The 26,623-nt window shown below is 45.4% G+C and overlaps 1 protein-coding gene across 2 annotated transcripts in view; it reads right to left on the reverse strand.

The window, feature by feature from the left end:
- SIMC1 (SUMO interacting motifs containing 1) overlaps window positions 1-26,623 on the reverse strand; it is a 47,132-nt gene that overhangs the window by 19,290 nt on the left and 1,219 nt on the right. The window contains exon 1 of one of the 2 annotated variants that reach the window (XM_084886139.1): window positions 12,381-12,630. The exons of the other annotated variant lie outside the window; for it this stretch is intronic. Coding sequence (XP_084742265.1) covers window positions 12,381-12,509 — 129 coding nt within the window. The 5' untranslated portion in view covers window positions 12,510-12,630. Of the gene's footprint in view, window positions 1-12,380; window positions 12,631-26,623 lie in introns of those variants that run through there. 2 annotated transcript variants of the gene reach the window in all.

Below are 26,623 nucleotides of genomic sequence, written 5' to 3' on the forward strand. Positions count from 1 at the left end.
TCCTAATTACTAACCAGTCTCACTCATGAATAGAAATGCCAATATCCTCTCTAAAATATTAGCAAATCAACTGCAGTATTTTTTTTAAAGAGAGTTCCATTTCTCATCAAAAAGACTAACTAGATACTCCGATAAGCCAACCTAATAAAAGCTAGAATGAATACATAAATGTAAAAACATGGGAGAAGCCACAAGGAAAAACCAACCAACAAAAAGCCAGGGTAGCTGTAATAAGATCAGATAAAATAGACTTCACTGAAAACAGTATCACTAGATAAAGAGGATCCCTGCACAATAAAAGATTTATTTCATCAAGATCCAATTTAAAAACTATACACCTAATAACATAGTTCCACAAAGAAAAACTAGGTAGAAGTAAGAAGAGAATATATATATATATATATATATATATATATATATATATATATATATATAATGAAAAGAGACAAAATTATAGATGTTTTCAAGGTTAAAAAAAATGAGAAAAAGATGAGAAGATATTATGAATAACTTTATGTCAAAAACACTTTTTGGAACTTAGATGAAATAGATAAATTCTGGAAAAAATAAAGCTTAGCAAAACTGACTTAAGAAACTGGGTGCTGGTCATGCTGAGTGAAATAAGCCAATCAATGAAAGAGAAACACCACATGACCTCACACATCGGTGGATGATAAAGATCATTATAAACTGATGAACCAAGAGACAGATAATAGAGAAAGTAAAGCAACAGGCAGACTGTCAAATTACAGTGGGGAGGGTAGGGATATCAGGGGGAGATAATAGATCAACCGAAGGACTTGTATAAATGCATATAAGTACAACCAATGGACATAAAACTATGGGGAGGGAGGGGATGTGTGGGAGGGAGGGAGGGGGGCAATAAAAAAAAATCAATAATATATGTAAAAATAAATAAATAAATAAATAAATAAATAAATAAAAATAAAAAAAATAAAATAAAATAAAAAAGAAACTGGGTGCTGGGTATATGGGGGATAATTACATGATTTGTTCTATTTTTCCATGTTTGAAATTTTCCGTAATATTGATAAAAAGATATTTTATTATTATTTTTTTTAAATATATTTTATTGATTTTGTACAGAGAGGAAGGGAGAGAGATAGAGAGTTAGAAACATCGATGAGAGAGAGTCATCGATCAGCTGCCTCTTGTACACCCCCTACTGGGGATGTGCCCGCAATCAAGGTACATGCCCTTGACCGGAATCGAACCCGGGACCCTTCAGTCCCCAAGCCGACACTCTATCCATTGAGCCAAACCGGTCCGGCTAAAAAGATATTTTAAAATTGACTCAAGAATATAAAGTCAAAATAGTCCTTTAACTAATAAACAAATCAAATCATTAATTTTTTTCCTTCCGCCAAGACTGATTTGGCTCAGTGGATAGAACATGAGCCTGCGGACTCAACGGTCCCAGGTTCGATTCCTGTCAAGGGCATGTACCTTGGTTGTAGGCACATCCCCTGTGTGGGTGTGTAGGAGGTGGCTGATCGATGTTTCTCTCTCATCAATGTTTCTGGCACTCTGTCCTTCTCCCTTCCTCTCTGTGAAAAATCAATAAAATATTTTAAAAAAAGTTTTTTCCTTCCAAAAATTGCCGGACCCAGGTTACTTTAAAAAGAGAATTCTCGCCGAAACTGGTTTATCTCAGTGGATAGGGCATTGGCCTGAGGACTGAAGGGTCCCAGGTTTGATTCCGGTCAGGGGCATGTACCTCAGTTATGGGCATATCCCCAGTTGGGGGTGTGCAGGAGGCAGCTGATCAATATTTCTCTCTCATCAATGTTTATAATTCTCTCTCCCTCTCTCTTCCTCCCTGTAAAAAATCAATAAAATATATTTTAAAAAAGAGAGAATTCTTAAACTGATGTTTCTCTTTCCCCAGGTTCAATTCTAGTCAGAGGCACATGCTTGGGTTGTGGGCTTGATCCCCAGTGTGGAACATGCAGGAGGCAGCCAATCAGTTCTCTATCATCATTGATGTTTGTATCTCTCTCCATCTCCCTTCCTCTGAAATCAATAAAAATAATCTTAAACTAGAGGCCTGGTGCATGGATTTGTGCACTGGTAGGATCCCTTGGCCTGGCCTGCACCGTCTCTCAATCCGGGACCCCTCAGGGGATGTCAGACTGTCGATTTGGGGCTTCTAGTATGCATACATGATCTGTGATTAATCTCTTCCCGCCCTCCCCCCACTCCCCTGCCCTCTAAGATTCAGTCTGTTCCTGTCCCCATGCCTGCATGTTGAGCGTTTGCCCTGTGGTCAGTGCGTGTCACAGCTATCAGTGCGTGTCACAGCTATCAGTCAAATGGTCGAACAGCTGAACAGTCACTTAGGCTTTTATATATCTTTTATATAGAGAGATAAATAAATAAATAAAAATTAATAGAAAATAAACAAAAAATGTTTGGTAGAATACACCTGGGCCAGGTGCTTTCTGATATTGAAGGTTTTTAATTATGATTAAATTTCTTTAATAGATATAGGTCTATTCAGATGGTCTATTCATAGGACTATTAAAACAAAATATTTAAAAATTTTAAATTATTGTTCTTCTCTAATTAACCTATAAATTTAAACAAAATTCCAATGGATCCCACAAAGACTAACAGAATGTCCATAACAGTGGGATGTATTAAAATTACGAATTCCACTGCAAGAAACTATTTTACAGACATATCTTTATGAAGACTTTATCACATCATAATCTGAAACACAAAAGAAAAATTAAATTCAATGAGAGACTGATTAGTTTTTGTTAATCCTATATAATAAAAGCATAGTATGCAAATTGTGCCTTGACCGGGAGTTCATTGGGGTTTGACCAGGGAGCAGGACAAGCCAGGGGCAGTGAGGGAGTTCCCTGGGCCTCTAGTGTTAGATAAGATGCAGCTGATAAAATATGCATTGAATGAATATTTGTGCCAGGCATCATGTTATGCACTGGGAATACCATTGTGAGCAAAAATGGATAATAGTAGGAATGATACTAATATTTTTTATAAATTATTATTATTTATTTTCTAATTAACTTCAGCAAGGGAAGGGAGAGAGAGGCAGAAACATCAATGACAAAAGAGAACCACTGATCTCCTGCATGTCCCACACTGGGAATTGAGCCCGCAACTTGGGCATGAGCCCTGACCAGGAATTGAACTATGACCTTCTGGCTCAAAGGTTGACACTCAACCATTGAACCACACTAGCCAGGCCTAATGTTTATTATTATTATTATTATTATTATTATTATTTTTAATATATTTCATTTATTTTTTACATAGAGGAAGGGAAAGGGATAGAGAGTTAGAAACATTGATGAGAGAGAAACATCAAACATCCCCTACTGGGGATGTGCCCACAACCAAGGAACATGCCCTTGACCGGAATCGAACCCAGGACCCTTCAGTCCGCAGGCTGAAGCTCTATCCACTGAGCAAAACCGATTTTGGCAGGCCTAATGTTTTTTAAATGATAAAAATATATGAAATGTTTTTTATTTTTATTTTTTTAGCTATTTTATTTTATTTTTAAAAAATATATTTTATTGATTTTTTATAGAGAGGAAGGGAGAGAGACAGAGACCTAGAAACATCAATCAGCTGCCTCCTGCACACCTCCCACTGGGGATGTGCCCACAACCAAGGTACATGCTCTTGACCGGAATCGAACCTGGGACCTTTCAGTCCGAAGGCTGACGCTCTATCCACTGAACCAAACCGGTTTCAGCTATTTTATTTTTTTAATTTAATAATATTTATTGTTCAGGTTATTACAATTATTTCTCTTTTTTCTACTCATAGCTCCCCTCCACCATGTTCCTACCCCACCCTCTGTCCTCACCTCCCCCCGACTGTCCTCATCCATTGGTGAATGCTTTTGTCCAGTCTCTTCCCCGCACCCCACTACCCTTTTCCACCCGACAGTTGTGAGTCCACTCCCTTTCTATGCCCCTGATTCTATTATATTCACGTTTATTCTGTTCATCAGATTTTTTATTCACTTGATTTTTAGATTCACTTGTTGATAGATATGTATTTGTTGTTCATAATTTTTATCTTTACCTTTTTGTTCTTCCTCTTCTTAAAGAATACTTTCAGCATTTCATATAATTCTGGTTTGGCAGTGATGAGCTCCTTTAGCTTTTTCTTGTCTGTGAAGCTCTCTATCTGACCTTCAATTCTGAATGATAGCTTTGCTGGGTCGAGTAATCTTGGTTGTAGGTTCTTGCTATTCATCACTTTGAATATTTCTTGCCACTCCCTTCTGGCCTGCGTAGTTTCTGTTGAAAAATCAGCTGACAATCATATGGGTGCTCCCTTGTAGGTAACTAACTGTTTTTCTCTTGCTGCTTTTAATATTCTCTTTTGGTCTTGGCAATTTAATTATGATGTGTCTTGGTGTGGTCCTCTTCAAATTCCTTTTGTTTGGGGTTCTGTGCACTTCCTTGACTTGTAAGTCTATTTCTTTCACCAGGTGGGGGAAGTTTTCTGTCATTATTTCTTCAAATAGATTTTCCGTATCTTGCTCTCTCTCTTCTTCTGGGACCCACCTAATTCTGATGTTGGTAAGCTTGAAGTTGTCCCAGAGACTCCTTACACTGTCTTCAAATTTTTGGATTCTTATTTCTTTTTGCTTTTCCGGAGGAGTGTTTTTTGCTTCTTTGTATTCCAAATCTTTGACTTGATTCTTGTGATCCTCTAGTCTGCGTTTAGGTCTCTGTATAATATTTTTTTATTTCAGTCATTGTATGCTTAATTTCTAGTTGATCCTTTTTCATATACTTGAAGGTTTCATTAAATTTATCAGTCTTTTTTTTTTTTTTTTAGGAAATTCTTGAAAAACCTTATAACCGTGGTTTTGAAATATACATCCATTCTTTTTCTTTCTTCCATTTCCTTCATTTGTGGCCTTCCTCTTTGTCTCCTCATTTTAACTGCTTCCCTGAGTTGATGGAGTGGCTTTGTGTGCTAGGTGTCCTAGCAGGGCCCAGTGGCTCAGCCTCCCTAGTTACCTGAGGTGGACACTCTTGGTGGGCTGTGTGTGCAGACTTGTTGTAGTTAAGCCTAGATTGTTGTTAGTATCACTGGGGGGAGTGATATACATGTGTGTTTTGATTTATACAAGGCAAATTGGCTGTATCAGCTATGTCTCCGTTGGGAGAGCTACTATGCTCGGCATCCTTGGATGGGGCGGAGTCTCAGGGTGGAGCAGACAGCCTTAGTTTCCTGTCAGCCCTGCCCTACAAGGCCTCTGTGTCTCAGTGTCCTGCGGCAATGGCTACACACACATCTGAGAGAAGGTTGCTCTCGAGTTTTGCCCACTGCCAGACAGTCCAGTTTCTCCCTGAATGAGTCCAGGTATCCAAACCCTCACTTGGAACTGGATTTCCGTGCAGTCGGGAGGTTCTGTTTCTCTCCCGAATGAGAAAGCTAGTCTCGCTCTTGCTGCCCGCCCTCTCCAAGCACGACGAGTAAACCAGCCGCATATTCAGCCATCAGCTATTTCTGCATGCGCAGGTCTCCGCACCTCTGTCCTCCACAGCTCCTGAGAATCAGTGTCCTCTTCTCTTTCCTTCTAGTTGTAGTTTCTACTCAGCCAGCTTTCCGGTGTTTCTGGACAATGTCTGCTCTGTCTTCCAGTTACAGTTTTGAAATTAATGTGCGAAGCAGCAGTATAGGTGTTTACCTATGCCACCATCTTGGTTTCTCCCTATTAAATGTTTTTTAAAAAGTATGATTCCATTGGGAAAAAATTAGACATTTATATATTTTTATGTACATACACAAAAAAGTTCTGGAATAATACACAAAAACTGTTAGTTATCTCAAGAGAGTGGGAATGAACAGAGGAGGATTCTTACTAATGTCCTGAAATTTTTCCTGTTTATAATTTTTATAATTTAAAATGGGGTAATTTTATTTTTCAAAATATATAATTGTGTACTTTAAAGAAAAAAAACCAGAAAGCCCTTGGAGGGTACAGGACTTCCTTCTGGAGTAAAGAAAAATTTATTAAAGTAGATGATGGTGGTGGTTGTACAACTGAGGGAATTTTATGTCTGGTATGAAATTATCTATATATATAAAAGGCTAATATGTTAAGTGTCCATCCAGGTAATGATGTCATGTAGCAATACCTGGCTTCCTTTCCCTAGTGACTAGCCTCCTTGCAATTTCTACAGCCCAGGAACACGACTTGCTTTATAGTCAGGTGCAAACATTTTACACTTTTAACCAAATGTCTGTGAAGCGTTTTTCTCATGCCTCATCCCATTTTATCCTCACAGAAGTCCTGGAGTAGGTAGATAGGAGACTCAGTAGAATCCTATTTTCTTTTCATTAGCCAGAAAACGGAGATTTAGAAAGTGTAGACACTTGACCTGACTGAAACTAAGTAAGAAATGGTGGACCTTGACAATGACGTCAAGTTTTCTCACTGCACAGAATATAGTCAAACACTTCTGCAGTTAAATATTTTACCCTTTGTTCTCCCTGCATGATCTACAATAATAATCTGTTTCGTGTTGATATTTACTGCTGTGTTGGTAACAATTACCTGAAAGAGAAGTTGGGGTGCTTCACTGGGCTAAAACTTTAGCTAAATCAGAAAGCAGGTCTAATTAAGCAAGTTTATTCTCTATATATAAAAGGCTAAGGTGACTCACACATGCACAATACATATAAAGCTCTTGCCGGCGCCAATTATATGAGTGTTTCAATCTGTCATTGTCAATCGTGAATTTGGTCGACACTTCTATTATAAAAGGCGAATAGCAATAATAAAATATTTCTTCTAATTAATTTCCTTTCAATGTGCATGAATCTGTGTACCAGGCCACTAGTATCTTAATAAAACTATTAAGCTGTTAATAGAAGATGAAGAAGTTATTTCCAGCCTTAAGGGAAGATGACCCTGATTTTTAGATCCAAATTATTTTGACATGTTTTAAATTCAAAATGTAGGTGAATTTTGCTTCCTACTCTATGACATATCCATATTTTAGTTCCAAAAAATCTTTATAAAAAAATTAGCCTGGTGCTCACTTTGGCAGCACATGTACTAAAATTGGGACGGTATAGAGATTAGCTCGGTCCCTGTGCAAGGATGACATGAAAATTCAACAAGTGTTCCATCGCCCTGGGTGGGCACTGGCGTCCTCATATTGGGCTTGGAGAAGTCGTCCCAGAGACCCACTCTGGGCATGCACCCAGGCTTTCTGGGATGCCCACCTGATCTTAAAAAAAAAAAAAAAAAGAGCCTGGGACAGATTCTGTGTTTATCCTCTGGCTGTCCCATCACACATTGCTGGTGTTGTCAGCCATCCTTAATTTGCAGCTACTGTGTAACTCCCATCTTGGCTTCCATCATCACATGGTGTTCTTCCTCTGACTTCACTCTATCCTAAAAGGGCACCAGTCATACTGGACGAGGGGCCCACCCTACCCCATATGACTTTATCTTCACTGGTTACATCTGTAAAGTCCCTACTTCCAAATAAGGCCACATTCTGTAGTGAGAAGTTAAGACTTCAACATATCTTTTTGGAGGACCCAATTCAACCCATAATGAATCTAATATGTATCTAATATTTACACCCCAACAAGCCAGGAAAAGGAACCTGCTTGAGCATACTCTCTGACCTCTAGCCTCACTAGCTGCTCTTTCACCCCTTGCCTTCACCGGGGCTAGGCACAGTGGGCCTAGGCCCGGCCCTGGATGTTCTTCTTGTGGCCTCTCAGCCTCGGTGATCACATCCAAATCACTACAATCTACGTGATGTGCTAATGACAACAAATCTGTGTTTCTAGTGAGGATTCCTCCCTGGCCCATAAACTCAGTGCAAACATCACACTTGGCATCTCCAGTTGGCTAACCCACAGGTGTCTTGACACCTTCAAAACAGTAGGTCAAACATTCAACCACTGAGCCACACTAGCCGGGCTCCAAGTCTTGATTTTTGGTGCACACTTTGCTCCTAAACTTCTTCTAACGCCACTTCTTCAACATAGACTCTCCCAGGCCGTGGTATTTTGTGGAAGAGCCACACTCAAGGGGCCAAAGAGCCGCCTGTGACTCACGAGTCGCAGTTTGCCAACCACGGCCCTAGACCTTCCCATAACAAATCTCTTCTGTCACCATGGTCTTCGATCAATTGTTAACTCTTCAGCCGAAACCGGTTTGGCTCAGTGGTAGAGCGTTGGTCTGCGGACTGAAAGGTCCCAGGTTCGATTCCGGTCAAGGGCATGTACCTTGGTTGCAGGCACATCCCCAGTAGGGGGTGTGCAAGAGGCAGCTGGTCGATGTTTCTCATCGATGTTTCTAGCTCTCTATATCTCTCCCTTCCTCTCTGTAAAAAATCAATAAAATGTATTTTTTTTTTAAAAATTGTTAACTCTTCAGAGAGGCATTCTTTGAAAATTGTATCCTTCCCACCCAAGTTACTACTATATTGTTCATTTATTTGTGTATTGCTTGTCTTTCCCCTTGAGAACATATTTATTGAAAGACTGGATCACAACCTAAGGAAAGCATTAGAACCATGACAGCTCACAGAATCTGGCTATCAACTCAGCAAAGAGGAAAAGGCCTGTTTTCTTCCCAGCGCTCTGTATATAACCCGATGCTACATGTATGTGGTTGCTAACTGGTGGTCTCACTGACTAGAATGACAGCTCATGAGGGCAGGAACCTGGTTTGTTCATGGCTGTATCCTCAGCACGTATACTATTGTAGTAAGAGCCGGGCATTCAATAAACATTTACTGAATAAAATGGCAACATCGAGGGGCAGTGAAGGAAGGAGTACGCTGGGACTATAATTTCTGTAGGAAATTCTGTAGACAATACATGTCAAGAGCCCTCAAAGGAGGACATGCCTTTTTGACTCAGCAATCTCACATCCAAGAGGCTCTTCTCCTGCACAAAGAAATGATTATTTATGAGGGAATTCCTCGCTGGGATGTTTATAATAGAGGACATTTAGAAACAACCAGCATGATACCATGAATAGATTATAAAAATAATTATAAATCTGCACAATAAAATACATTAAAACTATTGGGAAAGATATGTATTTATTGATGTGGAAAGAGATAAAAATACATTAATAGAAAAAGGCAGGCTACAAAAAACACACACATCTATAGCAAGACTTCATTTTTGCATAAACATGTATCGGGGGATACACGTTTTGTACAAGTATACATGCACATTTACAGATCCAAGTTCGGACAGACAAACATCAAAATGTTAACATTAAAAAAACATGTTTATATTCATTACCTGGGGATAGTGAGATTAAGGGCAATATAAATTTTCTTCTTTATGTACATTTCTAAATATTTTTATAATAGGTCAACCAAAAATTAACGGACTATCTGTACTTGTTCTGCATGGGAAAGAAAACGCAATCAAGCTTATTAAAAACACAAACACACCTCATCAACTTAGGGAAGCACCACAGCCCAGGTGAAGACCAGGAGTTCAAAATATTAACTACAGCCGAAACCGGTGTGGCTCAGTGGGTGCAGGGGTCCTCAAACTTTTTAAAGTGGGGGCCATATCACGGTCCCTCAGAGAGCTGGAGGGCCGGACTATATGAACTACTAATTCCTACTGTAACACCTCGGCTGCGCTCACTGCCCAAAAAACCTGGCGGGCAGGATCAGACTCCTCTGCGGGCCGCATGTGGCCCGCGGGCCGTAGTTTGAAGACCCCTGATTAGTCAGCCTGCGAACTGAAAGGTCCCAGGTTCGATTCTGGTCAAGGGCATGTACCTTGGTTGCGGGCACATCCCAGGTAGGGGGTGTGCAGGAGGCAGCTGATCGATGTTTCCCTCTCATCGATGTTTCTGACTCTCTCTCCCTTCCTCTCTGTGAAAAATCAATAAAATATATTTTAAAAAAATATTAACGACAGTATTGGAGACAGCTTTCTCATTTCCTGGATTCAAGCAGGTTGCTTCCCCTCAGTCAATACTGTAAAAAAGAAAACAACCGTAAAACTCGATCCTTTCATTTCATTCCTGCCAAGTGTGAGAAGGTCGGGACTGGCTGAGAAACAGCACAGAGTGTAACAAAAGTTCTCACGGATGCTGGGCATTTGCCTTGCGTGGCCTCATTACAAATCTCCTAAGGCAGTGGTCGGCAAACTCATCAGTCCACAGAGCCAAATATCAACAGGACAACAACTAAAATTTCTTTGGAGAGCCACATTTTTTAAACTTAAACTTCTTCTAACGCCACTTCTTCAAAACAGACTCGCCCAGGCCGTGGTATTTTGTGGAAGAGTCACACTCAAGGGGCCAAAGAGCCGCATGTGGCTCGCGAGCCGCAGTTTGCCGACCACAGTTCCAAGGGTTCTACCAGGTAGGTATTAATGTTCCCAAAAGCAAAAGCTGCAAGAGGTGGAGAGGTGGAAGAACCGGCCCAGGCTCACAGGTCTCTGCCCTCAGGGCCTTCGGGAAGAGGGGGTAGGGCGGCTGGAGGCTTTAAAACCTTGCAGGTATCCCAAAGCCTCTGATCTCCTACTGACCTTATCTAGTTGGCAAGAGAGAGAAACGGAGAAAAGCCTGGGGTTTTTGGAAAGCTGAAGTAAAAAGTATCTAGAGAAGTTCCAGAAGTAAAACTCTGGAACTTGACCTTCTCTTCAACTCAAAAGGCTCGAGAGCAAAATGCCCGGGTGGGTGGTCACGGGATGGGGAGCAGTTAGAGTGAGTGTGTGTGTGTGTGTGTGTGTGGTCACAACAGACACCGCAGACTGGGCTAAGATGCCATCTGTGTGCTTGAGAAGGAAGCTGGGCTAGGAGGAGGGAGGAGGGCTAGCCCCTGGGATGAAAGGAAGCAGGTAGGAAGAACCAAGTTCAAGGGGACAGAAAGAGGGGCAGAGGAAAGAGGAAGAACCAGGAGGAGAGGTGGCTGAGTTATTCTGCGGTGTTTTTTTCCTTCTCCCTTTCCCTCTGTCACTCAGGCCTCTGGTGCTGTCTATAGCCATGCCGACAATCCCTCCTCCCGCCTGCTCTCCGGGGACCATCATTCCTCAGGGCGGCCACCTCCACGCACATTCCCGTCGGCACCTGACACCCTGAAGGTCCACACCAAGCCTGCTCCCACTCTTGAACTCGCGCTCCCTTTCCTTCAATCATTATTTCACCCCAAAAAATACTTATTGTGGCCCTATTGTGTCCCCCTCACTGCCTGGCGCTAGGCACATCCACCCGCCTACCAGGCTGGACCACGTCTCCCTGGAAAATCTCTCTATGCCCATCTCATCTCAAGTCTCTCCTGAGAGGCACGGAGAACCCGCCAGCTGGGACCAGGGCAACAGAGCGCGGGGTGTCCATCCGTCCTGCAGCCGTCCGTTCTCCGTCCCGGTGCCAGCACCGGGTCAGGCGGAGGCGGCCCGAGTGGCGGGAGGGGAAGGGAGGAGCGGGGCTGGATTTGCCGGGAAGGGGCATTTGCACATGAAGAAAGGTGGTTTCCACTGTCCACGGGAGACCTAGAAAGTCTTCTTTTCCTGCGGGGCGTGGCTCTGGGGCTGGGAGGGCCTGGGGGTGACAGCCTGTCGGCCCCCCACCCCGGGGCGCTCACTGCCACCTGTTGAATGAACGCATCCCCTCCTGCGAGGGGCCCACGGCGCCCACGGACGCCGCGTTCTCTGCGGCGTCCCCACGCCTGGCCCCTGGCAGTGGGGGTCCAACCAGTATCTGTGGAGGGTTCTAGAAAAGCAGGGGCCGTAGCTGTTTGATTCTCCATCTCGGGAAGGACAAAGACTGAGGCCGAGTGTGGGGGGAGAGAACCAGTGCAAGACGCCCCCCCCCCCGTTCTTCGGGGACTCGGGGCGGGGGGGGGGGGCTCGCACAGCGGGTAGGTCGCCCGCCTGCAGGGCTCCACCCGGGCCCCTCCGCGGCTGCCAGGCCCGGAGCGGCGCCACCATCTGCCAGGCCCGCAGCCCTCCGCCCGCCCGCCCGCCCGGCTCCCGTTACCTCCGCACAGCGGCACTCCCCCGCCCGCAGCCACCCCGGAGCCCCGGCCCCCGGGACCCGAACCCCCGCCCCGCCCCGCCCCGCCCCGCCGAGGCCGGGGAAGCCCGGGCCCGGCCTGAGCGCCCCGGCCGTCGCCCATGTGCTCGGCCGCCCCTCGCAGCCCCGCCGCTCGGCTTGAACTCGGCGCCGGGAGGCCAGGCCGCCCCCGTGCGGCCCGTCGCGCTCCGCGGCCCGGAGGCGGCGAGGCGGGAAGCCGGGAAGCCCTGCAGCCGCGCGGCGCCACCCGGCGGGCGGCGGGCGGCGGGGGCGCGGGGCCGGCGGACGGTCGGAGCGGAGCGGAGGCGGCGCTGCGGCCGCGGGCGCGCTCACTCACCACGGTCCGGCGGGGCAGGGCGCCCGGGGTCCGGGACAGGGCCCGGCGCAGCCTCCGCGCCCGGCCCGAGCGGGCGCCCTCCGAGCTCTCGGAGCCGCTGTCGTCCGAGATCACGATGAAGTCCTCCATGGCTGCGGGCCGGGCCGGCCGGCGCGCGGGCGGCGGGGGCCCAGGCGGCGGCGGGGACTGGGGCTCCCGCTGCTGCTGAGGAGACGGCAGCCGAGGCGGCGCCGAGCCAGGCCATCACCGAGCCCCGCCCCTTCCGCCCAGGACCCGCCCCTCCCGCCCCTAACCACGCCCCTCGCCGCGTAGCCCGCCCCTAACCACGCCCCTCATCGCGTAGCCCGCCCCGGCCCCGCCCCTCTTGGGCTCCGTGCCCCAGGCCGCTGGCGGCGAGCAGGGGGCAGCCCCAGGCAGGGTCAAGGCCGAGGTCTCTGTGCTCGGTGGTGGTGGTGGTGGTGGTGGTGGTGGTGGTGGTGGTGGTGGTGGTGGTGGTGGTGGCGGCGGCGCCCGTCCTCCCAGACCGGAGATAAGGAACAAGGAAGAAAAGTCACGTTGCAGCCGTCTGAGCAGGTGGAGAAGTCTGATCCGGTGGTGAGGTCTGATCCAGTGGTGAGGTCTGATCCGGTGGAGAGGTCTGAGCCGGTGGTGAGGTCTGAGCCGTGCAGGAGGGCGGGCGTCGGAGAATGCGGTTGCCAGGGCTTCCGCAGCTGCTGCTAAAGGACTCCAGTGTGAAGTGAGGTGTGAGCGGGCCTGTGCCTGAGCCCCAGGGTCCCTCCAGGGCGGGGACCTGGCGTTGGGCTGAGTGGGGTGGGGGGAGTGATTAGGGGGGAAAGAGGCCCCACTTTGCACAGGTGCAAGTACTAGTACATCTGTAGGAATTCTTAGAAGTTAGTTACTGGCTCAAAGGTGCTGTTTCCCTAGTTGTTTCAATAAAGGATCCCAAATTATTCTTCTAAATTGTACCAGCTTGGAGTTTCTTTATTATTATTATTTTTTTATTTTACACAGAGAGGAATAGAGAGGGATAGAGAGTTAGAAACGTCGATGAGAGAGAAACATCGACCAACTGCCTCTTGTACCCCCCCCACCCCACTGGGGATGTGCTCGCAACCAAGGTACGTGCCCTTGACCGGAATCGAACCCGGGACCTTTCAGTCCGCAGGCCGACACTTATCTACTGAGCCAAACCGGTTTCGGCCCAGCTTGCAGTTTCATCAATAATCCCTGTAATTCAGAGATATAAACTGTGAGACTTAGCCAGGCCGGCGTGGCTCAGAGGTTGAGCATGGACCTATGAACCAGGAGGTCAGGGTTTGATTCCTGGTCAGGTCACATGCTGGCGGTTGCAAGCTCCATCCCCAGGAGGCAGCTGATCAATTCTTTCTCATCATTGATGTTTTTTTCCCCCCCTCTCCTTTCCTCTCTAAAATCAATGAAAATATACTATATAATAAAGAGGTAATATGCAAATTAACCCTCATGCCATTGCAAGATGGCTGTGCCCACAGCAGAGGTGGGGTTCCTGTAATGAGCAATCAGCAGGGACCTAAGGCTGCGTGGCACCTGGCTGGGGCGGGGACCTGAGGCTGTGCCCCCTGGTGGTCAGTGCACATTATAGCTACTGGCCAGTCATCCGCTTAGACTTTTATATATATACTAGAGGCCCGTTGCATGAAGATTCATGCAATAGGCCTTCCTTCCCCTGACTGTACCGGTTTTCCTCCGGCACCCGGGACCCAGGCCTTTGCTCCGGCTGTAGTAGAGAAGCCAAGTCTTGAGGCTTCTCTGCTCCGGCTGCAGTGAAGAAACCAAGCCTTTTCAGTCTTCACTCTTCAGTCTTCAGTCTTCACTCAGCACCTGCTTATGCAAATCAACCTGCCACCTTTGTTGGGTTAATTTGCATACTCACTCCTGATTGGCTGGTGGGCGTCATAGAGGTATGGCTAATTTGCATCTTTCTCTTTTATTACTGTAGATATATAAAACAATTCCATTTTTTCTCCACTAACCATCCCCACTGTCTCTAGTAAACTGTCTTGCTCCCTGGACAGCCGATTCCCTTAGAAATACCCGACCCTGGTCCCATAACTGGGCAGTCACTTTCAGTAGCAACTACAGTCTCATTCCAAGTGTGATGACTTAGGCTTGCCCCTCTGCCCAGTTTACATCTTTCATTTCATACTCATAGCTCTTTCCATCCTGGCGCAGGTGGGCTCGTGGCTACAACAGCGTTCAGTGGAACGGGTGGCAATGCCAGTCCCTTCTGCTCTGCTTGGCTCTTGCTCCTCCCCCGTAGGGATGAGGAGGAGGGGGAGGAATGAATGTTCTCCACAAGACTGTCCATGAAGAGCTGTTTGTTCTCTTTCTGCTTCTCGTTGCTTCTGCAGTAACAGTTTTCCCAACGAGTCAGGAGCTTTCTTACTTTGGACACCTCCTTGCCTTCTGGGGCCTCCCCTGTACACTCTCAACCCAGGAACGGTGAGCCTCAGTCCCTTTCTCCTGGACATTCTCCCCTGTTCCTGCCAGCAGCGATCTTGTTGGGGGATCACTGTCTGGAGGGGCTTCCTGGGGAGTGCCAGCAGAAGCTTCAAGGCTCAGCCGTCTTCTGTGTTCTTCAGGTGATGGACTCACGGAGAGTTCCGTGCACAATTCAGAAAGGAATTGCGACTTCTGTGTGGGGGCCGGCGCTCTAACCACTGAGCTCACCACCCAGGGCGGATGTTTTTAGATTCCACATATAAGTGAGATTATGCAGTATTTGTCTTTCTCTGTCTGAATGATTTCACTTAGCATAGCGCCCCCACAAGGTCTGTCCATGTTGTTGCAAGTGGTAGGATTTCCTTTTTTAAAAATTTTTATGGCTGGATAATATTTGAGTGTGCATTTTTCATGTCTTCTTCATACATCCACCCCATGTAAACTGAGAGCCTAACACAGCTATGTATTCATCCACTGAATACCGGATTTATCGAGTGCCTGCTGGGTGCCAGGCAGTTTGTTCCAGGCTGAGGATGTACCAGTGGGTAAGACAGCCATGGCCTCTGTCCTCACTGAACTTTGCAGTGAAGCAGGTATCCCTCGTTTGTGAATGAAGAAAACAAACCCTAGTCCCTTACTGTCTTTTTAAAAGTAATTTTTCTACAATATATTTTATTGATTTCAGAGAGGGAGGGAGAGGGAGAAAGAGATAGAAACATCAATGACGAGAGAGAATCATTGATTGGCTGCCTTCTGCACACCCCACACACTGGGAATGGAGCCCAAAACCTTGGGCCTGTGCCCTTGAAACAGAATTGAACTTGGGACCCTTCACTCTGCAGGACGATGCTCTATCCACTGAGCCAAACCGGCTAGGCTTTAAAGTAATTTTAATTAAAAATTTACACATGAAAAAATTATATGTGAACATGCAAATCAAAACCACAATAGGTTGCCATTTTGCACCCATTGGCTATTATTTAAAAAACCAGAAAACAAATATTGGTGGTGATGGGGAGAGATGAGAACCCTCACGCATTGTTGGTGGGAGCATAAACGGGGACAGCTGCTCTGGAGAAGAGTTTGGCAGCTTCTCAGAAAGTGAGATGTACAATTGCCATGTGATCCAGCAATTCCACTCCTAGGTATTTGCCCAAAAGCATTGAAAGCAAGGATGCCAACATATCTACCAATCTTCATAGCAGCATTATTCATCACAGCCAGACGGTGGAGATCACGGTGTCCATCAGCAGATGAAAGAATAAGTAAAATATCGTCTACCTGCACAACAGAATTCTCCTCAGCCTTTAAAAGGACATTATGACATACTAGACATGATGCATGAAATTCGTGTAGGGGGGAGGGTCCCTCAGCCCGGCCTGTGCCCTCTCACCATCTGGACCCCGCCACTCCTAACCGCCCACCTGCTGGCTCTTAACCTTCTGCCTGCTGGCTCCTTAGCGCTTGGCTTGCTGCTCCTTAGAGCTGCCATGGAGGTGGGAGCCGGGCTTCCGGCTGAGCAGTGCTCCTACTGTTGGAGCGCACTGACCACCAGGGGGCAGCTCCTGCGTTGAGCATCTGCCCCGCGCTGGTCAGGGTGTGTCATTGGGGTAGTTCTGCCATAACGGTCGCTGGGCTTTTATAATATTATACAGATGCCACAACATGGGTGAAACTCACGGACATGTCCCTAACTGAAATAAGTCAGTCACAAGAGGGCACATGTATGATTCTACTTATGTGAGGTACCTAGAACTGGCAAATTCATAGAGATGGAGAACAGAACAGAGGTTATCAGGGATTGAAGGAAGGGAGAGTTACCTAATGGGCAGAATTTCCATTTGGGATGATGAAAAGTTCTGGAAATGGCCTGTGGCCAGTTTGCCTCAGTGGACAGAGCATCGGCCTGTGGCCTGCAGGGACCCCGGTTCGATTCTAGTCAAGGACATGTATAATACCTCAGTTGGCAGGTTTGATCCCAGGAAGGGACATGTGCAGGAGACAAACAACTGATGTGTCTCTCACATTGATATTTCTCTGTCTCTCCCTCTCACACTCTCTCTAAAAATCAATGGAAGGATAACCTTGGATGAGGATTAACAACAACAAAAATAGATCTGGAAATGGATAGTGGTGCTGGATATACAGTATTGTGACTGTTCTAATGCCACTGAATTGTACACCTAAAATGGGTGCAATGGCAAGTTTTATCTATATTTTAGCGCAATAAAAATATGTGACTACCTTCCTTTTATTAACCAACCAGAGGCCTGAAATTCATGCAGGAGTAGGCTGTCCTTCCCTCAGCTCCGGCACTGGCTTCTCTCTGACACCCGGACCTGGGCTTCATCCGGCTTCGTCTAGAAGGTCATCCAGAAAGACGTCCGGTCTAATTAGCATATTACGCTTTTATTATTATAGATTACTCTGGATTGAAACATTATAGAACAGGTTAGAGGCCCCTTTGACCACCTCCTCCATCCAGATCCAATTCCCCCTCCTCAGTGCTTCTGTGTTTGTTCTTCTAGAGTTTTTCTTTTTTTAGACCAAGGTGGAGATTTATTAAAGAACAAACACAGACTTCCACGTGGGGAGGGGAAAGGTCCCTAGAGTTTTTCTTTTATTTACCGATATTCATATGTACATGTCAAAATGACTTTTTTCTTTTTTTTTGCTTCAAAGATTAAGTCTGCTTTAGTATAGAAATTTGAAACCATCATTCACAGTGAAAATGTTCCAAGCAGTAAGGTTTCCTGTCTTATTAATGGGGGTTTTCTGAGTGGATATACATCTTGAAAAGGTCTTTCTCTCTCATTTTCTTCCTTTCATTGTATGGCAGGCTGGTGCCGGTGGGCCCGCTTTTGTTCATGCTGAAGCCGTCAGACCCGCCCCGGCCCTGGAACACTCCGTCCCCTGCCAGCTCCGGTACAATCTCCCACTTTCTGTCACTACCAGCGTTTCGTAGGGAGCCTCTCGGTGTACATCATTTTCGATAAGTCACATTCTTTTCCTGTCCCCACCCCCATACCAGCTTCCAGTTTGCCAAGCTATGGAGTAGATGTTACAGTCTTTGTAAAAATTTTGCTCTGACTTCGACATTCAAAGATGACTCATCCTCATTTTGAGAAAATCCAAGCAATGCAGAACGGTTACAAAGCCAAGCGTATCACCACATCGCACTTTGTAGCATCTTTTCAGGTGTCCCTGGATGGTCAGTCCTCACAGGTGCACATGCGTCCATCATCTTTTATGTAAGCGAGAGCATACGATGCCCGTTGTATTGCAATTGGCTTTCTTTTTCTTTTTTTAATTGATTTTTTACAGAGAGGAAGAGAGAGGGATAGAGAGTTAGAAACATCGATGAGAGAGAATCATCAATCAGCTGCCTCTTGCATACCGCCTACTGGGGATGTGCCTGCATCCAAGGTACATGCCCTTGACTAGAATCGAACCTGGGACCCTTCAGTCCACAGGCTGACGCTCTATCCACTGAGCCAAACCGGTTCCAGCGCGATTGGCTTTCTTAAATTAAGAAATATGTCTTTACGGTTTTGTGTGCCTGTGAATATAGATCTACACTATCCACTTTATTGGCTCATAAAAATATTCTTAAAATAGGATGATATTTACTCTTCTTTTCTAGAAAAGCACAAGGAAGCCAACAAAAGAGTTATCACATTCTCCCATCCCTGGTACCTTACAAGGAACAGCTTGTAAAATTAAAAGAAACATGAGACTACAAGAAGTTACAAAATAAAACGTGAACTCGGAAAGCCACCCTCCCTTTCCTAGCTCTTCCCAAGGCTAACTCCCCATCAATAGGGCTTCTGTGAATCCTTCAAAGCATGCGAAATTCCTATCGACAGCGTATACGCATTTCTTTCTCTCTCTTTGTCCTCAGCAAAAAAGATGGCACTATACGCAGTTATTAACTTTGCTTCCCCCCCCCCCCACTTAATACACACTGAGTGGCCAGATTATGATGATCTCGGAACGCATAATAATCTGGCCACTCAGTGTGTATCCTATATAATAAAAGGCTAATATGCTAAATTGTCCCCTTGACTAGCAGCAGGCAGGTCGGCCAACCGCCCATGTCCCCTCCCCCTGGCCAGGCTGGCTGGACCCCACCCATGCACGAATTCATGTACCAGGCCTCTAATATATATATACTGAGTGGCCAGATTACAGTATTATGTGTTCAGAGACCATAATAATCTGGCCACTCAGCACTCAGTGTATCTTAGGGATCATTCCGTAACGACAAGATAAATATCCTTTCTCCTTTAAACCATAAAAAGTCATTTGTTAGGATGTGCTGCCATTTATTTAATGAGTTCCCCATGATGGATATCCTGGTTGTTTGTAGGATTTTGTGTATTTGCTTGTTGTGTGGTTTCTATTTCACTATTACCAATAATGCTATAAGAGCATCTTTGTGCTTATCTTAACAAATCTTGCGAGCATAGCCACAGAGAAATTCTTAAGTATTGGAGCCCGGGTTAAAGGGGACATGCATTTTACATGTTGATAGAAATGACCAAATTGTCATCCAGAAAGGTTGTGTCAAATAACATTCCAACAAAAGTGTGGAGAGTGTTTGTTTTCCAAAATTCCACAAGCATTGGTTGCCAAACTTGTTAGCTGTGGCCAATCAAATAAATTAAAAGTGCTATCTTCTTCCAATTTGCATTTACTTTATTATGAATATCATTGAGATATATTTTAAATGCTCATTGGCCATTTGTAGTTTTACTTTCATTGTTCAGACACATTTATTTATTTTTTCTCCTCGGCTGTTCATTTTTTTCAATAGTTGTTAGTAAAATGTGTATGAATAGCTAACATATATTGAGCAAAGTATTACCTTGTTTGGATAATTATTCACTGAGTCCCTAATGATGAACATGTAGGATGTTTAAATATCATACTGCTGTTTCAAACATTCTTGTACTAACATCTTTGTGCTCTGAACAAAATACCTCTTTAAGTTAGGAATCTCGAAGTGAATTGCTCATTTAAAGCTGAATTCTTGCCAAACTTTTAAATATAGTTTTGTGTCATGGGGGAATGGTCCAAGTGGAAAAATGAGAGGGGAAAATAGAAGAACCAATAGTTGCTCCTAATTGCAAGGCCAATAGGCTTTACGTTAGAGTTGAGCTCTCAGGCTCAATGACGATATTTCTCATCCTCGCTGCTCTCATCAAAAAAATGCTGAAAACCCTAAATCTCCCTCTCTGTTTGGGTCCTCAGACCTCCTGGAGTCTGAAAATTCTATGGGGAGAAAAAGAAAAAAATTTTTTTGTAATTTTCAAGTGAATAATAGTATCTATACATATAAAAGCCTAAGCGACCATCTGACCAGCTGACCATCGGACTGGTAGCTATGACACACACTGACCACCAGGGGGCAGTCGCCCAACGCAGGAGCTGCCGAGCTGCGGTGACTTGGCAGCTGCGGTTCTCAGGGGAAGCACCCGGAACCAGAGAGGAGGGAGCCCAATTCTGGGTGCGTCACCTGAGAACCACTCTCTCGCAATCTGGGACCCCCTCAGGGGATATGGGAGAGCCAGTTTTGGCCTGATCCCGCAGGCCAGGCAGAGGATCACAGTGGAGCATGGCGTGCATCAGGCCTCTAGTTAAACTACAATTAAAAGCTCATTTGCAATCATTTTATGGCCATGCAATATTAATGTTGGTTTTATATTTCTGTTTACAATTGTCTGAGTTGGCACATGCTGTTTGAAGAACAGTTGGCATTGTGGTAGCTCATGGCTTTAAACTGAATGGAGGGGAGGAGGGGGGATTGAGCCAGCTCACCTTTGGGCCTGGTGGACTCCTGGGGAAGCAGAGTTCAAAAGAATCCGCTGCACAAAGCAATTCATTCAATCCGAGGAATGTAGGAAAAGGTGCCGGGAGGGCGATTGCATAAATCCTGCCTTTGTACCTGCCGGCGTGCTCATCAGGAGTGCGAGCGGTAGGAAATGCAGAGTGCAGGAGTTTCACATTGCCGGCTGGAGTCATAATTGGGTTAGCACACCACTTCAGGCCACACTGCATTCAGGACCACAATGCGGGCCTGAGTCTGGCAGGAGTTTCCGGTGACGCTGTACTAAGCCAGGCATTCCAGGAATGTGCGGGGCAGTGTGACCAAGTGTGAGGTCTGCCGTGAGTTAGCAAAGAACTGAGTTACTAACACCGTTTTGTAAAGCACAGTTATCTGAGCAGACATTTTCTGCATCAGCATTTTCCATAGGCAAAGCGAAAGACAAAACCTGGTTGGCGGTTAATTGTTATAATATGTTATTTATCTGAGCATTATGAGTGTATATACACACACATACATATAATGTTAATCTGTTTTTCTTTTTTCCAATGTTACTTTATTGTGGGGGGGGAAAAAGATAAAAATCTCACACCTGAGTTTTCATGTGTCCTTGTCACTACATATACATATTCAGTTTCATATATTTGCAGCAATATTGCGACTAGAGTTTTGTAAAATTTTAGTTGACATGCAGTATGATATTAGTTTCAAGAGTTTTGATTTCTACATTTCATATGCCATAAATATTTTTGTTTTGCTAACCTGTTTTTATTCTTATTTCCTCTTGCCTTATGCACTATCATGTAATCAATGTCCTTTGAAAAGGTGTGTAAGTCCACAAGTTTTTCTCCATAATCATGTAACTATCTACAGAGATATTCAGAAACATGTACATACACATATAAATAAATATATAAAATTGCCCTAGCTGGTTTGGCTCAGTGGATAGAGCATAAGCCTGTGGACTGGAGGGTCCTGGGTTCAATTCTGGTCAAGGGCACATACTTTGGCTGCAGGCTCCTCCCCGGCCCAGGCCCTGGTCAGGGCTCATGCAGGAGGCAATCTATCAATAACATATCAATATTTCTCTCTGTCTTTCCCTCTCTCTTCCACTCTCTCTAAAAAGCAATGAAAAAATATCCCCAGGTGAGGATAAAAAAATAATAAATAAAATCCTATCTAATAAAAGAATAATATGCAAATTGACCATCACTCCAACACACAAGATGATTGCCCCCATATGGACACAAGATGGCCGCCACAAAGATGGCCAGCAGGAGAGGGCTATTGGGAGGGACTAGGCCGGCAAGGGAAGGCAGTTGGGGCAATCAAGCCTGCAGGGGAGGGCAATTAGGGGTGACCAGGCTGGCAGAGAAGGAAAGTTGGGGGTGACCGGCCTGCAGGGAAGGGCAGTTGTGGGGGGACCCAGGCCTGCAGGGGAGAGCAGTTGGGGGGGGGGGTGTCAGGCCTGCAGGGGAGGGCAGTTAGGGGTGACCAGGCCTGCAGGGGAAGGCAGTTAGGGGCAATCAGGCTGGCAGGAGAACAGTTAGGCATCAATCAGGCTGGCAAGGGGGTGGTTGAAATAAGAGTGGATGAAATAAGGATGGATGAAATAAGAGTGATCACGAATTGATAGTTGTTGGAGCTGGTGTAATGGGAGTCCATTATACCGCTGTTTTCTTTTACATGTTTTAAATTCTCCGTAACTATAATTTTTAAAGCTTTAACTATTGGATACTATATACATACATATATATATATGTAGCGATGGGAAAACCTATTTCCTTTTATTTCCCTTAGCACTGTGTATTATAACTTTCTCAAGTTTTTGTCAATCTGATGTGTCAGTAGACTTTAAAACAACCTTTTCAGTTTATTGTCCACTTGGGTTTCCTCATCTTTGGGACATTTTCCCAGGTCAGGGGGTAGCTCTGAAATTTCCTCCTTTGTCCGAGAGTCAGCCCCATTTTGTCCCTTCCCCTTCTTCTGCAGGAGCCGTACGTACGCACGTACTTCCTCTTCGTCAGGAGAGGCCAGACATAGGATTCTCATCAGGTTTGATGGAATTTACAAGACTTCTCAGAATCTTATCAGTTTCCCAGGAAAGCTCCTGGCAATGGAGGTGGAAGGTAGAATCTGACCTTTCCATTGGCTCCAGACAAATCCGGTTATTTTCTTGGGCACCAATCTAGCTTGGCTGACGATGATGATGATGATGATGATGTGTGTGTGTGTGTGTGTGTGTGTGTGTGTGTACGCACCATTTATTGCTCATCTCGTCAGGGATTGAAGGAGAAAACACATCTTCACTCAGAAGTCTGATGTTTCTATTAGATTTTGCTTTATAGGCTCTGATGTAAAAATTCAGTGCTTCTTTGTCAATTGTTCTTTTACTGATAGGAAATATCACTGTTTGTCCCTGCTAGAGCTTTTCACCTTGAATTCTACTGTTTGTTACATTGATATTATAACATGCCTAACACGATCTTTTGTTTGGTAGGCTGGGAAAATATTTTGATATTTCAACCCCTGCGTTTCTCCCCAGAATGTAGCCCTTTCTCCGTTGTCACAGAATGCAAGAGAGGCAAATTCTTGGCTTGTGAAGGTCAAAGCCGAGGCTCAGTGTGGGGTATTCTGAGCCTGATGCTTCTCCCTCGCTCAGAGGAAAGGCGAACCACAGCAGTTCTGCTTGGTCTGTTAGTTCTATTTCTTCAGGTGTTACTCCCCCCCCCCCCTTTTTTTTTTTTTAAAAAAAAATAATAATTTTATTGATTTTTACAGAGAAGTGGGGAGAGGGATAGAGAGTCAGAAACATTGATGAGAGAGAAACATCAATCAGCTGCCTCCTGCACGCCCCCTACTGGGGATCCAGCCTGCCACCAAGGTACATGCCCCTGACCAGAATGGAATCCAGGACCCTTCAGTCCGCAGGCTGACGCTCTATCCACTGAGAAAACTGGCCAGGCACTTCCTTCTTTTTTGTTATGTGGTGTTTCTCCTTTTGGAAATTAGAATTTTCCTCAAATTTTTTTGACATTCTTGGGCTGGGCATTCATCTCAATATTTTAAAAATATGTTTTTATTGCTTTTTCACAGAGAGGAAGGGAGAGGGATAGAGAGTTAGAAACATCGATGAGAGAGAAACATCGGATCAGCCGCCTCCTGCACGCCCCCCACTGGGAATGTGCCCACAACCAAGGTACATGCCCTTGACCGGAATCAAACCCAGGACCCTTCAGTCCGCAGGCTGACGCTCTATCCACTGAGCAAAACCAGCTTTGGCTCATCTCAATTTTTGAAATTCTGTATCAGTCCACATGAGTGCTGGATCTGTTTATGGCATATTGTTGCTGTAATTTTAGGAGAGAGACTTGCTGCTGGATGGGGGTTAGTATATGTTTCTCTCTTTCCCTCTCTCTTCTATTCTCTCTAAAAATCAAAGGAAAAATATCCTCAGGTGAGGATTAAGAATAAATAAATAAATCTTTCATTTCTCTTAGCAAATATTTTGTAGTTTTAAGTGCACAGGCCTTATATTTACTTTGCTAAGTTTATTCCTAAGCATTTGATGTTATTGATATGTTGTGAATGGAATTGCTTTCTTAATTTCCTTTTGGAATGTTCATTGTTAGTAAAGAAAAAAACCAATTTTTAAAATGTTTACTGTATATCCTGTGACCTTGCTGAAGTTGTTTCTATCCTACAGTTGGTTTTTATTGATTGATTTCAGAGAGGATGGGAGAGAGAGATACATCAATGATGAGAGGGAATCACCGATCAGCTGCCTCCCGCATGTTGGACGGAGCCTGCAACCCAGGCATGTGCCTTGACTGGAATCAAACCTGGGACCCTTTGGTCTGCAGGCCGACGCTCTATCCACTGAGCCACACCAGCCAGGGCCTGTTGGTGTATTTAGCTGTGTTGTTTTGTTCTTAGTGTTGGTGGTGCTAGGCCTCTTGGGAGCCATCTGCTCTGGTCCTGGAAACTTCCGCTGCCATTCCCACTGCCGTAAGGAACCCCCAGCTGTCTGCATGCTGCTCGCCTGGCCTGGGGCCAGGGCCCAGTCCGTTAGGAGGCGCAGCCCTTTTATCTTCTCCAGCTGGTCATCGCGTGGGGAATGCACAGCCTGAGAGCTCCTGCAGGGGGAGGGCTGAGACGCGGAAAGACTCAGTGGTGGAAACTGGGCAACAACCCCTTTGGCCTTGCTCCATCCTTCAGCAACCCGGCATCCAGGCCCCTGGGGACCTGGGGTTCCTGGATCTTGTCCCAAATCCCTACTCCAGCTTCCCGGGGGCTGTGGGGGAGCCGCCAGCTCCCCAAGCGTGCAGACGGGGCCTCATTCTGGTAAGATGTGTTTTCCCGGGGGAGGATCAGGGCTGGATAGTTCCCTGCTTTGTCCCGTTATTTCCAGTGAGTTTCCTGTGGTCATTCTCCTCTTCCCTTTGGGGAGCTGCTGGGAGCGGCTGCAGACACTGGGGTGGCTTTCTGTTTGGGAAGTTAGAAACTGAGTTCTTGGCAGTTAGTAGGCTCCATGGCCATATGGAAAAGATTCCTGAAGATGGAAGTGAGGGAGGGACAACGGAACACCAGTGCGTCTCCTCCTCCAGGAGTTTAGTGCTTTCATTGGTGTTCTTTGGATCTAAAAAGGAGCGAAGTCTCCAGGAATTGCTGGTTGCAGTGGGGAAGGAAAGGGAATTAGGAAAAGAAAGGACTCATTTCCCAAGAGCCTCTTGGAGCTTCAGTGTGGACTCAGTTAGGGCCTTCTATTCCCCTACGATGCTGGGGTGTGTGTGTGTGTGTGGGGGGGGGGGTGGATGCAGACTGTTAGATCCTCTTCATCAGCTGACATTTGCATAATGACGTTTGTATAGGGATATTCACTGTATCATTGTTTACAAGCAAATGCATAGACACTAAATGTCCATCCAAGGGATCAATTGAATAATCCGTTGAATATGGGGCTATGAACAATTATACATTCATATCATTAAGTGCTTCACCCATTAAGAGTGGGACATCTGCATATATTGATAAGAAATGATTTCTTACATGTGTTTATCATAGAAAGCAAGATATGTAAGGCCCTAACCCGTTAGGCTCAGTGGATAGATGAACTCTAGGGTCCCAGGTTCGATTCCATTCGAGGGCATGTACCTTGGTTGCAGGTATTATACATCTCCAGTAGGGGGTGTGCAGGAGGCAGCTGATTGATGTCTCTCTCTCTCCCTCTCCCTTCCTCTCTGTAAAACAGTGGAGAATCGCTAGCAGGGTCGCCTAAGACCATCAGAAAGCACAGATACTTACATTATGATTCATTCACAGTAGCAAAATTACAGTTATGAAGTAGCGAAAATAATTTTATGGTTGGGGGTCACCACAACATGAGGAACTGTATTAAAGGGTCGCGGCAGAAAAGAAATGGGGAAAAATAGTTACAGAGATAAAGAGCCATTGAACAGACTGTCAAACTACAGCGGGAAGGCAAGGGAGGCTGAGGGAGGGGGGCTGTAAGGGATCAACCGAAGGACTTGTACGCATGCATATGAACATAACCAATGGACACAAGACACGGGGGGGGGGGCAGGTGAAGGCTTATTGGGGGGGAGGTAGGGGAGGTAGGGGGTAAAAAGGAGACATATGTACTACTATTTGTAATGCTTCAAACAAAAATATTTTTTAAAAAAAGGGTTACGGCATTAAAAAGGTTGAGAACCACTGCTGTAAAAGATCAATAAAATATTTAAAAAAAAGATATGTAAGGAACAGTGCCATTTTGGGGGAAGGGGGAAGGATATACACACACACCTGTTTACTCTTCCACTATTTCTGAGAGGCCCACAGCAATTTAACAATGTTTTTCTGAAGGGGAATTTGGGGACACACGAGGGAGGGAAACTTACTTTTCACTCTAGTTTTGTACTTTTAAATTTGTTAC

This window comes from Pipistrellus hanaki, assembly GCF_964339955.1.
Source record: "Pipistrellus hanaki genome assembly, chromosome: 5".
Lineage (NCBI taxonomy): Eukaryota > Metazoa > Chordata > Mammalia > Chiroptera > Vespertilionidae > Pipistrellus > Pipistrellus hanaki.